This window comes from Setaria italica, chromosome II (genome assembly GCF_000263155.2).
Source record: "Setaria italica strain Yugu1 chromosome II, Setaria_italica_v2.0, whole genome shotgun sequence".
NCBI classification, from domain to species: domain Eukaryota; kingdom Viridiplantae; phylum Streptophyta; class Magnoliopsida; order Poales; family Poaceae; genus Setaria; species Setaria italica.
This window is the reverse complement of record NC_028451.1, coordinates 48818513-48833481: the sequence shown is the minus strand read 5'-3', so window position 1 is coordinate 48833481 and position 14969 is coordinate 48818513. Positions and strand designations below refer to the sequence as shown.

At 42.5% G+C, this 14969-nt stretch overlaps 3 protein-coding genes and 1 non-coding gene across 7 annotated transcripts; all 4 read left to right on the top strand.

Annotated features, from left to right (window-relative positions):
• Positions 1-275: 275 nt before the first annotated feature.
• LOC105913900 (probable serine/threonine-protein kinase PBL18) lies at positions 276-2259 on the top strand. Its single transcript, XM_012844040.2, has 3 exons — positions 276-545; positions 637-1277; positions 1374-2259. Exons 1-3 carry the CDS (start codon positions 485-487, stop codon positions 1920-1922), a joined length of 1251 nt encoding a protein of 416 aa, XP_012699494.1. The 5' UTR covers positions 276-484; the 3' UTR covers positions 1923-2259.
• Positions 2260-4087: 1828 nt separating this feature from the next.
• LOC101770902 (alpha-L-arabinofuranosidase 1) lies at positions 4088-9626 on the top strand. Of its 2 annotated transcripts, XM_022824167.1 has the most exons (18): positions 4088-4300; positions 4713-4889; positions 5061-5115; positions 5266-5477; positions 5628-5749; positions 5836-5989; positions 6189-6258; positions 6351-6496; positions 6577-6622; positions 6701-6753; positions 7392-7536; positions 7765-7883; positions 7965-8036; positions 8115-8218; positions 8381-8437; positions 8657-8855; positions 8936-9079; positions 9159-9626. In XM_022824167.1, exons 2-18 carry the CDS (start codon positions 4869-4871, stop codon positions 9276-9278), a joined length of 1839 nt encoding a protein of 612 aa, XP_022679902.1. In that variant the 5' UTR covers positions 4088-4300; positions 4713-4868; the 3' UTR covers positions 9279-9626. The 2 variants fall into 2 exon arrangements, with proteins under 2 accessions (XP_022679902.1, XP_004958756.1); XM_004958699.4 differs by lacking the exon at positions 4088-4300 and having other exon boundaries at positions 4701-4889.
• Positions 9627-9635: 9 nt separating this feature from the next.
• Positions 9636-9708, top strand: TRNAE-CUC. The gene has a single exon. It is a non-coding gene; the product is annotated as a tRNA-Glu (tRNA).
• Positions 9709-10632: 924 nt separating this feature from the next.
• LOC101769428 (CBL-interacting protein kinase 31) lies at positions 10633-14963 on the top strand. Of its 3 annotated transcripts, none has more exons than XM_022823845.1 (15): positions 10633-10830; positions 11693-11934; positions 12068-12130; positions 12255-12326; positions 12522-12629; positions 12729-12809; positions 12918-12974; positions 13059-13184; positions 13286-13375; positions 13581-13703; positions 13803-13913; positions 14043-14156; positions 14343-14399; positions 14491-14565; positions 14648-14963. In XM_022823845.1, exons 2-15 carry the CDS (start codon positions 11746-11748, stop codon positions 14723-14725), a joined length of 1344 nt encoding a protein of 447 aa, XP_022679580.1. In that variant the 5' UTR covers positions 10633-10830; positions 11693-11745; the 3' UTR covers positions 14726-14963. The 3 variants fall into 3 exon arrangements, with proteins under 3 accessions (XP_022679580.1, XP_004958753.1, XP_022679581.1); XM_004958696.4 differs by having other exon boundaries at positions 10634-10830; positions 12921-12974; XM_022823846.1 differs by lacking the exon at positions 10633-10830 and adding an exon at positions 10837-10987.
• Positions 14964-14969: the final 6 nt, after the last annotated feature.

Here is a 14969-nt window from a genome sequence, read left to right as displayed (position 1 = left end):
GCTACGGCACTTGACATGACGTGTTACTCCGTTGACACTATTGTGGCCAGCTGATGCAATATGCATGCAATTTGTAGATCTTGTTTAGTTTCCACCACAAGATCTTCTCGTAGGAAACCCTTGTTTGGTACTGCAAAAAGTTGAAGCTAGCTGTCAAAGACTTCAGTTCAATAACATATAAATGTCCTGACGTGGACTTGTTTATAGGTGATTAACTGAGGAGATAACGAATAAAGCCTTTGGGAGAAATATCTTGGAAGCTGTAAGTAGTGGCTGGGAAAAATAAAGCCTTCGCCCATGCTTGACTGACAAACTGGAAGCCTCCATGTATTGCCAAAGTCAGTCAACTGAAGGATTTGTCAGCATGTCCCTCCCTTGACTTCCATGCACCTCGCCTGCCTTATAGTCACCTACGACTTGCTCTATTCAGAGCCTATCTTAGGGTTGTGCTCCATTTGGAGTCTGCATCAGCTCCATTTGTCCAATGGGTAACTGCTGCACGGGCTCTGCAAAGTGTGCCAATGCCTCCACTCCATTTGAATCAAGTAAGTAAGATACGGCAGTTTTACCTGAATCCTTGAATCGGATGTGCATACATGTTGCTTATTTCTACCATGATCGATCGATCGATTTCAGAGGTGACAAGGAGCACGGCGTCCAACAATTCGGCGGCAGGCTTGGGCTTGGGCTTGGCCACCGCCAAGCTCGCGTCGCGCCGCAGCAGCGGCAGGTCGTCGGCCTTCTCCGGGCAGCTGCCCGGAGGTGGAGGTGGAGGCGGCTCCGACGTGGTGGACGGGCTCAAGTCGTTTAGCATGAGCGACCTCCGCGCGGCGACCAAGAACTTCGGGTCGAGCTCGTACCTTGGCGAGGGCGGGTTCGGGTGCGTGTACAAGGGGTGGATGGACGAGGCGACGCTTGCTCCGACCAAGCCCGGCGTTGGCCGCATGGTGGCCATCAAGAAGCTCAAGAAGGAGAGCTTCCAGGGCCACAGGGAGTGGCTGGCCGAGGTCACCTACCTGGGCGAGCTCCACCACGAGAACCTCGTCAGGCTCGTGGGCTACTGCTCCGACTCCGACAGCAACAAGCTGCTGGTGTACGAGTACATGGTGCGCGGCAACCTGGAGAACCACCTGTTCCGGCGGGGCACGCAGCCGCTGTCGTGGCCGATGCGCGTGTCCATCGCCGTGGACGTCGCGCGCGGCATGTCCTTTCTGCACGGCCAGGACAACCCCGTCATCTTCCGCGACCTCAAGTCATCCAACGTCCTCCTCGACGCCGTGAGTAGTGTAGTGCTATTTGCTTTTTATTTGGTTTGGTCCTACCAATGGAAGTTTCGATCGACGACCTGACATGAATAATTCCTTGTTCTGAAGGATTACCGGGCGAAGCTGTCGGATTTCGGGCTGGCCAGGGACGGGCCGACGGGGGACAGGAGCCACGTCTCGACGCGCGTCGTGGGCACCCGGGGCTACGCCGCGCCGGAGTACATCGCCACGGGGCACCTGTCGGTGAAGAGCGACGTCTACAGCTTCGGCGTCGTGCTGCTGGAGCTGCTCACGGGGCGCCGCTCGCTGCCCCAGTCCACCACCGGCGCCACCAGCGCGACGACGCTGGTGGACTGGGCCAAGCCGCAGCTCGGGGAGCGCCGCAAGGTCATCCGGATCATGGACACCAGGCTCGGCGGGCAGTACCCCAAGAAGCAGGCCAACGAGGTGGCCGCGCTCGCGCTCCGGTGCCTCGACAACGACCCCAAGAACCGCCCCACCATGGCCGACGGCATCCTGCCGGAGCTCGAGCAGCTGCAGCAGCAGAGCCACCACAGGTCCTCCTACGCCTCATCGACGACGCCGGTGCACAGATCATCAGGCCGCCACTCCAAGTCTCCAACTTGTCCAAGGTCAAGAGCTAGCTTAATTAGCTAGGTGTTACTGTACTGGTTAGGTACTATACCTTGTTAGTTGTTTGCTCGTTTGATACATGTGTATACTACTAGAATGAGAGAAACTTGGATAGAGCTATGGCATTTTCTTTTTAATTTTGGGTTGAGACACGCTTGAGATACTGGCTAGGCATTCAGCATGGATGATATAGGTTGTATGTACGGATCATAGGTTTGTTTTCAGTTCAGATTGGTGTGTGAATGGACCATTGGTTGTTTCTTGTACCCACAGCGGCGGCAGCGATGACTGCCTGTTGCTATTGCAACTACAGCTGCAATTCTTAAACACGAGGGTCAATTCTTACCTTGGTTATTTTAAAGATGAAGCGGTCTGACTCTCGATCGGATAGCCTGAAATTCGACAATTGACACGTATTAGGAGCAGCTTCCTTCAGTAAGCGTTGCAGGATGCAGACGTGCACGCAAACTCGTCCCTTTTTTTTTTGCAAGGAGAACAATGTTTTTTTCCCTTTTTCTTTTGGTGAGAGAATAGGAGAAACAAGAATGCAGAGCGCATAACTCGTAATTCCCCTGCATCAGCAGATTGAATTTCATATTAAACTGTCGTGGTCTGAGTTTCAGGGAGACGATTAGAAGAACTAGTACAACCCGTGCTCCCACACGGGCTAATATTTTTAAAAGCTATTACATTTAAAAATTATTTAGAAATTAAATTTCTAACTAATAATCAAAATTGTTTACCTACTGCTCTCTCATTTTTCAATACTTCAACATAATACTCATATAGACATATACTTATCTTTGTCCAATTATGATTAATTTTTAATTAGTAATTATCCTATACATTTTTTCATTCACATTCACACCTTTTCATTTTGTATCGCACCTCCATATATTATGTTTAGCATAAAAATTAATATTTTTCATTAATTTCTCACATACATATATAAATAGTCTAAATAGTGACACTCATCATGTGTATATACTTTAACTTAGTATATTAACAATGACATAAAATAGATAACTTAGAATCATATATTAGTTTACTTTTGGACTTTTTATATGATACGCATGAAGATTATTTGATTAAGATTTAGGTTTTTACTTTAGATTATTTTTAATAACGACATACGTAGATAACTTAGATACAAATTTAGAATGACATTTTAAGTAATGCTTTATAATGATATGTATGAGTGGGGTTACCTTATATTATTTTTTATTAGTGGTCAAGCTCAGTAATTTAGATATAAGTTTAGAGTTTATTTTTTGAATATTTTCATTAGTGGTGGGTAATATTTTAGAAAATATAATAGATCAATGACTATGATTATTAGAGTTTACATGATTGATGTTTGATTGATGTTTTTATTTTTATGAGAATTTCTAGGGTTTGCCTGTCTCATGGGAACTAATGCTTAGTCTCTAATGGAAAAAATAAGACCACATTTTTTAGAACTATTACATTGAGTTACCCCTCATTTGTTAAATATTCGAACATAATACTTAGATATATACTTCCGGTTGTGATGCATTTTAGTTAGTAATTAATCTATAATATTTTCTATCATATTTATAATCTTAACTTTTCACTTTGCATCATAGGTCTGCGTTTGAATTTGTTTAATGGACCCTAAGTTTGAGCTATAATTTTAACATAGAAATCTATATTCTCATTACTTCTTCTATAACTTTATAAATGATGACACACATCATGCATATATATCTTAATTATTATATCATATACCAATAGTGTAAGAAATGGATGATTTAGAATCATATATTGATGTATATTTTTAATTAAGGTGATTTGGATTGAAATGTAGGATTAATGGCATATGTGGGTAATACACATGCAAGTTTAAGGGTTACTTTGCAAATTTAGGGGGTTATTTTAATTTATGTAATGGCAGAGGTGGGTAATTAGATATAGATTCATGGGATTACTTTAAGCTATTTTCATAATAGTATAGGTGGGTAATTTTTTAGAAAATATAATAGATCATACGACTATTATGATTTAAGTCTACCGATCGGATATTTTGTTTTTTTAGAATTTATAGAATTTTTTTTCTATAGTATCTATTTCGGAATTCTAGCTAAGACTTCACTCCGATTAGTAATAGTAAGCACGATGAGAGAGATTAGTAGAAGCGAAGCAACCCGGCAGCAGTAGTGCCACCAACCCGAGCCGTGAAGCGACGACACTCCTGATACTATGCTCGTCCGATGACGCCGATTGCAATCCCACTGACGCGGCGGCGGGGCGGTTGCCGTCTCCACCGCCGCCGCGGCACCGCGTGCCCGCTCGATAGCGACCTCCATGCGGGGACGGCGGAGCCCTAGACACCTCGTGGCCGGCCCCCACTGGTGCTACCTCCTCCCGGCACGACGACATTGGTGAGCCGCCGCAACCCTAGTGGGGAAAAATCGCAGCTTTGCTTCCCCGCGACATTGGCCACCATAGATTTCCTTTTCGTTTCGTTTCTATTCATTTGATTTTATCGAGGAATTTTTTTGAGCGGATTTTTTTAGATCGAGGAATTGATAAATGATTGCACATTGTTGCTTCCCCGCGATGTAGTGCGTGAGTGAACGGAGAAGTAAAGCTTCAAACAGAATGCTGACGTCCCTGTCCGTTCTTATCTTCCATGCTCATCATCGTCTGCTTGTTGGCTATCTTTGCTTCCACTCGTGCAACTCCTTTTTGCACAAATTGCTAGTTCCTTAACATAGTAGCGTGTGCGTATATATAGAATGCCCTTTGAGTTTTGAGCTATGAATTCACTCACTGAGAACAATGGGCGTGCAGAGACAGAGAGCCCGTGCTGCTTCATTGCTCCACGCCCTGGTTGTTGGGTGTGTCTTGTGCTGGACATTGTCTGCTCGGTGTGTGGAGGGCCAGAGCCAAACTGGGCAGCTGAGCGTGGATGCCTCACCGCAGAATGTTAGGAAGATCCCTGATAAGATGTTCGGTATCTTTTTTGAGGTGAGAGTCAAGCTACAATTGTTTTTTTAAGTTAGCAGAATCAGTTCATCTGGTGGCACAACAATTCAAATTCTGAAACCAAAAGAACAGATGCATTTTCTTTTTGTTTTTCTGCTCTGACGGTTATCCTGAGGAAAACTGGTAATCTGAAGTTTCTGGTTCTACTTGTAGGAGATCAACCATGCTGGAGCTGGTGGTTTGTGGGCAGAGCTTGTAAGCAACAGAGGTAATGAAAAGCAACTATTACTTACTTCTACATCCATATCCGATAAAGTTAGTATCAGGTTTCATTTAATGCATGAAGTGTCCATTTCTCCACTTCTCCTTTTGTTTTGTTTAATTTGTGTACGCTACGCTCTCACAAAGTTACTTCCAGGTTTCGAGGCTGGCGGCCCTAATACACCTTCCAATATTGACCCATGGCTGATCATTGGGGATGAATCAAGTATCATTGTTGGAACTGATCGGACATCATGTTTTGAACGTAATCCAGTTGCACTTCGGATGGAAGTTCTTTGTGATTCAAAAAGAACCAATGCCTGCCCATCCGGAGGTGTTGGGGTCTACAATCCTGGTTACTGGGGAATGGTATGGTATTTCCATTTACTTATGTTTTTGAAAAAATATGCATACTGGAACTATAAACTTTTGTGAAGCTGACGTGATATTATCTATCCTATAAAATGCTGCTACCTTTTCTACCTTGCCTTGTGTGATGTGTTTCTCTCTCTTTTCCAGAACATTGAAAAAGGGAAGGTTTATAAGGTGAGCCTGCATATTAGGTCATCAGACGCAGTGTCCTTGACTGTCTCATTGACAAGTTCTGATGGTCTACAAAAACTTGCTGCTCATACCATCACGTAATGTATTGTGCTGTTAATGCTAGCATGAATGGATGCGTACATTTTTCATGTAATATTTACGTGATTTTTTGCTGCACTTTCAGAGGTAGCAAGAAATCCTTTGCAAAATGGACAAAGATAGAATTCCATTTGAAGTCCAGCCAAAATAATACCAACTCGAGGCTTCAACTTACAACCAGCAAAAGCGGGGTGATTTGGCTTGATCAAGTGTCAGTCATGCCATTGGACACTTACATGGTATCCTGCTATTACTCACATTTGCTTTTTATATTCTTTATTTTCTAGTGGTCAGTTATTTCTTATTGGTTGGTGTAACATATCTGTTAACCTATTTCAACTGGCCCAACTATCTATAGTTATAAGTAATGCTTTATTTTCCTCCAACTTAGAGGCTCATTGATCGTTTGACATTTTATTCATTAAAATTTTGTCTTAGGGGCATGGTTTTCGGAAAGATCTTTCTTTGATGTTGGCCAATCTCAAGCCTCAGTTTCTCAAATTCCCAGGTTTATATCTTTGATTTTCTTATGCTAGTCTAAAGTTAAGTTAAACAGTGTACATGTATTTATGGTGATGGTATACATCTTACATGTTTCAGGCGGTAACTATGCCATGGGAAATTATCTACGAAATGCATTTTGGTGGAGTGAAACAGTGGGACCATGGGAGGAAAGACCTGGTCACTTCAATGATGCCTGGGGATACTGGACTGATGATGGACTTGGATTTTTTGAGTTCCTTCAGGTAGTTATACCTGTAATTTGACTTTGAACCTAAGATATCTAATGTAAATATATTTAATATTCATTATTTCTGTACTGTAGTTGGCTGAAGACCTTGGTGCTTCACCGGTTTGGGTGGTCAATGATGGTAATTTCAGTCCCTGAAGATATTTGAGGTCTAGCTAATCACTTGATTTATGATGTGAAATTCTTTCCAACAATCCAGGAGCAAGCCTTAATGAAGAAGTTTCTACTGCAACAATTGCATCATTGGTTAAGGTATTTGTTTACATATTGTTCAGTCAAATCTTCCTTTGATATAAGAATGGAATATGACTGAGTTAACTACTGCACACCATGGTTTCTATTTCTATAATTCATTTTCTAGACAAAAGAAATGTTAGTTTTTTTAGCTTGACAGTTTAAATCATCTGCATTAATTATCTTTTGTTAACTGAAGTTGAACAAATCATGGAAGCATTCGAGTACACAATTTTTCCTGATGATGAATTTCAAGGACATCTTAGCATTTCCAATCTGTTGTGCAGAGGGCAAAATGATCATATTTATCAAGTGACAATTGCTATGTGAGCACATGACAACAATAACTAGTATATAAAAACACAGTTCACAACTCACGAGCTTACAGTTATGTTTGTCTCAATGTTTTGATGGGGACATGTGAGGTGGGCAAGTAGTACTGTTTTAGTGGATCAAGAGGTGAATTTACTGTTACTGTTGTCTATTCCCTAATTCACCTGATCTGATGCTGATAATACCTGGCTTTGGGACTTCCAGTTCCAAAGTCACCGAGTTCATCAGTATTGCCTGTTACAAGTCGACTAAATTTCTAGTGTCTTGTTCATCACCCTCTTATTGCTATTTTCTGCATTTTGTTTATGCTTTGACTATTTCAGGATGTTGTTAATGGCATCGAGTTTGCCAGGGGAGGACCCAAAACACCTTGGGGTTCAGTTCGTGTAGCAATGGGACACCCACAACCTTTTAAGCTTGATTATGTTTCGATAGGAAATCAAGAATGTTGGATGCTCTACTACAGAGGTTTATAGTTCAACTATATACCCACTTAAAATATGCATGAACTAACATGATTTGGCATGTTTGTATACTAGTGATTTTTTTTTCTGCATATCGGTTATGAATAGTGTAGGTTCTACTTTTCAGTCATGTTATCTTTTGATGTGTAAGAAGATAGTCCAGTGTGCCTTTTATGTTCAGTTATGCATAAAGCAGTAGAAGGCTCATGCTCTTATGTTTTTCATTTGACAGGAAATTACCAAAAGTTTTATTCTGCGATTAAGGCTGCCTACCCCGACATCAACATTATATCAAGTTGTGATAGGTCCACTATTTCGCCATCCAACCCTGCTGATCTGTATGATGTTCATGTAATGTCTCTATGCTTTCCTTGGTTGCTTGAGCAAAATTGTTACATGGTTGACAAAAAAGCATCATCTTTTGGGATGCAGGTCTACACCTCTTCGAGTAATATGTTTTCCAGAACTAGTATGTTTGACAACACACCACGTAGTGCACCGAAGGTTTGTTCTGCTCTCTATATCTGCAGTGTTTTCTGCAAAACTTACACATAGAAATGATGGGGAACACTGACTCTTTAGGCAATTGTTAGCGAGTACGCTGTGACTGGGAATGATGCTGGCAAAGGAACACTGGTAGCAGCACTAGCAGAAGCTGCATTTCTCATTGGATTGGAAAGGAACAGGTTAGCTTTACTCTTTCTTCTTCATTGTAGTGTTGTGCCATATAACCAATTCTCAGATCTGTGTTGCTTGTGGCTACCAAATTTAAAGCGTGATACTATTTTTTATTAGAAAAAATATGTTGCAAACCTAATTTCTTGTCCCTTCTTTTTTGGCTACTGCAGTGATGTGGTCGAGATGGCAAGCTGTGCACCCCTTTTTGTAAATGACAATGACCGCAGGTACGGACTCAGCATCTTAAGAGAAACATGTTACAGTTTGAAGTCTCTGTTTCTGCTTGCACAGATTTTAAAGATAAACTGGCATTCTGTTAATCATCTGATATTCTCCGCAAGGAACTATTTGAATTTTTATCCAACTTTCATAATGATTTCCTTCTGTCATGTACTTGAATAATCCACATGATTCTTTTTTTTTAAAAAAAAAATGTGTGAAACTAGGTGGAACCCAGATGCCATCGTCTTCAATTCGTGGCAGCACTATGGATGCCCCAACTACTGGATGCTACACTTCTTCAAGGATTCAAGTGGTGCTGCCCTTCATCCTACAACCATTCAGATCTCGAACTACGATCAGCTGGTTGCATCTGCCATCACTTGGCAGAATGCTAAAGACAAGAGCACCTACCTCAGGATAAAGGTAATAATCGTCTTGTTTCTATGTTTCCGCAATCAGAAAAAGGAGCAAATATGGAGTGTGGATGCGAAATCGTGTTGCAGGTGGTCAATTTCGGGAGCAGAGCCGTGGATCTCAATGTCTCTGTGGCAGGGCTGGCGAACGGCATCAAGAAGTCTGGATCGAAACAGACGGTTCTAACATCCAGCAGTCCGCTTGACGAGAACTCCTTCCAGCAGCCGGAGAAGGTCGGTAGTTTAACTGAATCTGTCATTGAGGTCGGACTAGCAAGCTAAGGAGGAATGTTTGGTGGATGAAACTGTGCAGGTGGTGCCGGTGTCGAGCCCGTTGGCGAACGCGAAGCAGCAGATGGGTGTGTCCGTGAGGCCGTACTCCCTGACCTCGTTTGACCTGCTGCTGGAGCCGAGCAAGCATGCCAGCATCTGAAGAAGCAGCAGCTGTACTAGCTACGGCGGCCAAATCGACGATGAGGAGAGAATAGATACGTTGTTGAGATATGGATCTATGTTGCTCCAGTATCATTAGTTGGTAGATTATACTACGTACGCTACCGGTGATTGTCCTAAACATGTCCTTTGCTAAAGTCTGGTCTTCAAGATACCATTGGTTGAGCAGCTTGTGCAGAAGTACAGCTTTCACCTGAGCTGTTAGTCCGTGACTGTCTTGCAACGGTGAACCATCGCTGAGACGAACACTTTCCAATATTGCTGTGCTGTGGAGAGCGCAACCGTGTATGTTGTGACCAGATGATAAGTAGCCTTATTCTTGGCATAACCAATAAGCTCCGTTGTAGTCTAGCTGGTTAGGATACTCGGCTCTCACCCGAGAGACCCGGGTTCGAGTCCCGGCAACGGAATAACCTTTTTTTTTTTCGTTTTCACATGTTTGCAGTTCTCCTCTTGTTTGCGCTTCTCTTTTATTTTGTTTTTTTTCCCCACCCTCTTTTTCATGTTTGCCGTTCTCGTCTTGGTTGCGACGCGGCAGCAGGCTGAAGCGTTGGTGCTGCTTTGCATTGCCTGCTACTGCTACAGAGCCAACACCGTGCGTCCGTGACGTAGCGCGAATGCAAGTGTCCAAGGCCGTTGGGTGCCTACAGGACGCAAACGCAACTGACCCACCTACCTACCTGCGACCTGCGTCCGTCCGAGCAGCACGCAGCTGCCAGGAAGCTTCCCTACCTTCCTTCCCCTGCAGTGCAGGTCGTCGTCAGTTTGAGGCCAACACCTGATGATTCATGATGGATACGATAGACTAGTCGTATCCATTCTGCTGGCTTTGCCGCGTCAGTTACTGGCATGGCATGGCACGGGGAACATGCACGCATGATGCCCGCTTGCATTGCCTTCCCAACTGCCTACTTGTGCACCATGAGGTCTCAAACAAAGAGCATTAGGCACGACGCCTATCTCAAATAGAAGAAGAGAGAAGCAGCCAAATAAACCCAACCCCAATTGGATCCAAGTCAAAATCCATGGCTAACAAAATTAACAATGTCAATGCCTAGCTGCTGCTCATCGTTTTATTTAAAATGCTCCTACTAATAAAAGCCTGCATTGCAATGGGCATGCTAATCACGTCCACACCCCCCCCCCCCCCCCCCCCCTCATAAACAAACAATGACTCCTCCAAAAACAGATTATAATACCAAAAGTCGCCCTTCAATTCATGCTCGTTGTCATTGCAGGGCAAATTCGGCTTGGAGTTTTCATACTAACTGCAACTTCTAGTAGCTAATTCCAAATTAGTAGATTAAAAGCTGCTTTCTCTCCTGTCTTCTCTCCTGTCTTGTTGCCATTTCCCAACCTCTGCCTCTCCTCGTCCCCTTGCTGGCTTGCTCTGTCTCCTTCCTACCGCTCTCTCTTTCTCCACACATCTCTCTCCCCGCAATCCAAACCGCCTCGCCTCTCCTCCTCTGTCTCTTCTGGCGCTCGGAACGTTCATATCCTCCTGACCACGCCGCTCTACGCGCTTCTTCAAGGTACACTGCACTGCACTTGAGCATTCCAGTTTCCCGTTTATTCTTCGATTCTTCCGCTTGACTCCACATCTGCGCGCGATTTTCATCACTCTAGCATTGCCCTTCGCATTTGGGCCGGTCGTCTCCTTCCCAGACGACTTTTGGATCAGGCAGTGAGGTGAGGCAGCCATGACGTCTTTGTATGCGCGTCAGTTAGTTGCGCCTTGATCCTCGCCTTTCTCTCGTTTTGCCCCCCTTGCCTACTGTTGCTGCAGAATTGTTGCCAATCTGCAGCAGTCGCGCTTGTTTGGATTTGTATACCTTCTGAGATTCAGTTTTGTGCATTTATCCCAAACACGATTCCTGCAAATGCTTCGAATCACAAAAGCCCCACGTTTCTCTGAAATTTCAGGCCTTTCTGAAAAAATGCCAGGTCTGAATGGCTTGTTTGGTGTACAGTGTCTAGGGGTTTTACTAGGGAACAAGTGAATGCCGAGATCCAATTCATTGAATCCCTTTCTAATACATGCTACATTGCCCATCTAGTGATCTGCTTTGCTTTTCGAGCCTGAATGACTGTTTACCTTGCAGTTTTAGTGTCTCAGGTTGTCTGCAGTTTGTATGACAAAGGCTTTGCGCCTTGCAGATTACTACTATATTCAGTACAGGTTTGCTTTTGCGACAGGACACCAAGTTCTATCCCCATTTCCCTCCAAATTTTTCTCCTCGATTCAGTAACATGAGATGTGCGCTGTTATAATTGTGTCTGCAATGGATTCGGATCGATATCTACCGTTTCCCTCTACTACTGTCTTCTGAATGCCGAACCATTAAGTTTTCGCTGCAAAATGAATATACTGACACACCCAGTTTAATCCTTCAGTACCAGGTCTTTGAGAACTGGTTTCAAGGAGATTAGGAAGACTGTCTTGGAGCATGTATAGGGCCAAGAGAGCTGCTTCACTTAAAGTGAAGCGCCGTGTTGGCAAGTATGAGCTTGGGCGCGCAATTGGGGAAGGAACATTTGCAAAGGTCCGGATTGCAAAGAACATGGAAACTGAGGAGCACGTAGCTATCAAGATCATTGACAAGGCAAAGGTTAAGAAGCACAAATTGTTTGAACAGGTGGGGGCTTAAAACTGTGTGCTACTTTCCTTGATTTTCACCGTGCACAGAAAGTTTCCTCAAATCTTTCGTTTTGTTTGTCATATCTACTAAAAAAGATAAATTATTGATGCCACTCTAAACTATATGGCAGATTAGGCGGGAAATTTGCACGATGAAATTAATACAACATCCCAATGTTGTCCGATTGTATGAGGTGAACCCTAAACTTCACATATACAAACAATTTTTCGTTATTACATCGTCTGAAATAGAAATATGCACATCCAGATCTAAAGTTTTGTAACCATTTGGATTATTTTTTTTCTGTCTTATAACAGGTGATGGGAAGTAGAACAAAGATTTACATTGTTCTGGAATTTGTTATGGGTGGAGAGCTCCACGATATCGTTGTAAGTTCTACTATATCGCTGCTTCATCATATTTGATCTTATTCTTTTTTCATGTAGTTTATGTAGTACCCTAGCTGCTTTTCTAGCCTAAACTTTACATATACAAATATTAGACATGTCCCTGCTTCATATAGCACCGTAGTTGTTTTTCTTTGCATGACAGTTTGGTAATTTATTGTCTGAATTCACAATCAGGCTACAAGTGGAAGATTGAAGGAGGATGAAGCATGCAGATACTTTCAACAGCTGATAAATGCAGTAGATTATTGCCATAGTAGGGGCGTATACCACAGAGACTTAAAGGTGTAGTGCTGATCCTTGATTATGCGCTTTGTTTGTGTCATCAGTTATGATCTAGCAAAATAGTATGAAACTGACACAGTGATGTTTCTCGTGTGCCAGCTAGAGAACCTGTTACTTGATATTGCTGGAAACCTCAAAATTTCTGATTTCGGTTTAAGTGCTATATCTGACCAAGTGAAGGTACTATCAGACAACAATCTGAAAGATTACCGAAGTTATTGCAGTTTCATTCTGTTTCACTGCATTTCACTAATTTACACTACAATTCTTGAACTATTTCAATGCTAGCAGAATGATGGACTGCTACATACTATATGTGGAACACCTAACTATGTTGCTCCAGAGGTAATTATGTGTTTTTACAGCTCCTCATCTTTTGCTTTAACCAAAAATAAGTTTGCCTAACACGAATTTCTATCCTTTATGTAGGTTATTGATGACAAAGGCTATGATGGTGCCCTTGCAGACCTTTGGTCGTGTGGGGTGATCCTATTTGTGCTGCTTGCAGGATATCTGCCTTTTGAGGATGACAACATCGCATCCCTTTATAAAAAGGTACATACAGATGGAACAACACCTCTTGCTATGCAAAAAACAACACCTAAAAAATTCTAACATTTTAGCATATATTTTTTTAATTTAATCTCTGTTAACAGATCTCAGGAGCTCAGTTTACATGTCCGTCTTGGTTTTCTGCTGGAGCTAAGAAGCTGATCACCAGAATTCTGGATCCTAATCCTTCAACTGTAAGTTGCTACTGAAATAGGAATGTGGAAAAGAACGATTTTCATGAAGCACAAGTACTGTATGAGTTTAAACATTTAGTTGCTTAACATTTTCACACTCTGAATGGCTTTTCCTCTACAAATATTATGTCCTTTTTGTGTTTCTCCAATGCCTATGCTACTTGTGGAGTGCTGTCTTACTTGGTTTTCCATTGTTTTTTACCAGCGGATTACGGTTCCTCAAGTACTAAAAGATCCATGGTTCAAAAAAGGCTACAAGCCACCTGCTTTCGACGAGAAATGTCAAGCTAGTTTAGATGATGTTGACGCTGCTTTTGGAGACTCAGAGGTGAATTAATTGATTGAACCAGCTTATCACCTGGAAAGTACTGAGGCTTTTCGTGGTTGAAATGAGATGATTAAGTTGACCATGTTGTACATTTTCCAGGAACTTCTTGTGACAGAGGAAATGGAAGGGCAACCAGCTTCGATGAATGCATTTGAATTTATTTCAATGAACAAGGGGCTGAATCTGGATAATTTTTTTGAATCTGATGAGGTAGGAATATTTGGAGTTGCAGAACTGTACCATGATTCAGTTTAGTGTATTTTGCTATACACACTATCTATAAAGCAATTGGAACTGTGCCATTGTGATGAGAAGCTCAATTTTGCTAATCTCTGACAGAAGTACAAGCGGGAAACAAGATTTGCATCGCAATGTCCTCCGAAAGAAATTATCAATAGAATAGAAGAAGCTGCTAAGCCACTTGGGTTCGATATCCAAAAGAAAAACTACAAGGTATGATGACAATCCTGGCCTCTAATGTTCCTATTTATCACAATATAGCTTTCAAATTAACCCTACAGATTTGAAGGAAAAAATTGAATATCAATAAATAAAACCATGTTTATAACCCCCCCAATCCCATGACCTGAATCTTGACAAATCTTTGTATCTTTTTATCTCACCCACTGTTCTTTTTAGATGCTAATGGAGAACCCAAAAGCAGGAAGAAAAGGAAATTTAAATGTCGCCACTGAGGTAAGAGAGGACAGTAGGACACCCTGCGATATTTTTTTTTGGGAAATCAAAGAGTATTACGAATTGAAACATTATCCTGTGGCATGTTTAGGTTTTCCAAGTCGCCCCATCCCTGCATGTGGTTGAGCTGAAGAAGGCAAAGGGAGATACTCTGGAGTTTCAAAATGTACTGTCTTTAAATTCTGTCTGCAAACTCAAGTAACTGTAATCATCGATTCAGTATCCAAACTCACATCTATCCTTCACAGTTCTACAGAACTCTGTCCACGGAGCTGAAGGACGTGGTTTGGGTGTGCAATGATGAAGACAGAACCTCCACACCATGAAGCAGTCGCAGACGTTCAGAGCTTACAGAACTTGGTTTTCCCTGTACATAGCTCGCTTGTTACAAAAGATAAATTTGATGCCTAATGTAGTAATGTACATATAGGCTTCGCCTGAAAAAGGCAGCTGAAGGTTTTGATGAATGAAGAGGTAGATGAAGCATAGGTCAGAAGGTTGGTTGTTCCTGTAGTGAAACACTGACATGGTGTTCGGCTATTCATATTCGTTTGTTCAAATTTCTCCGAA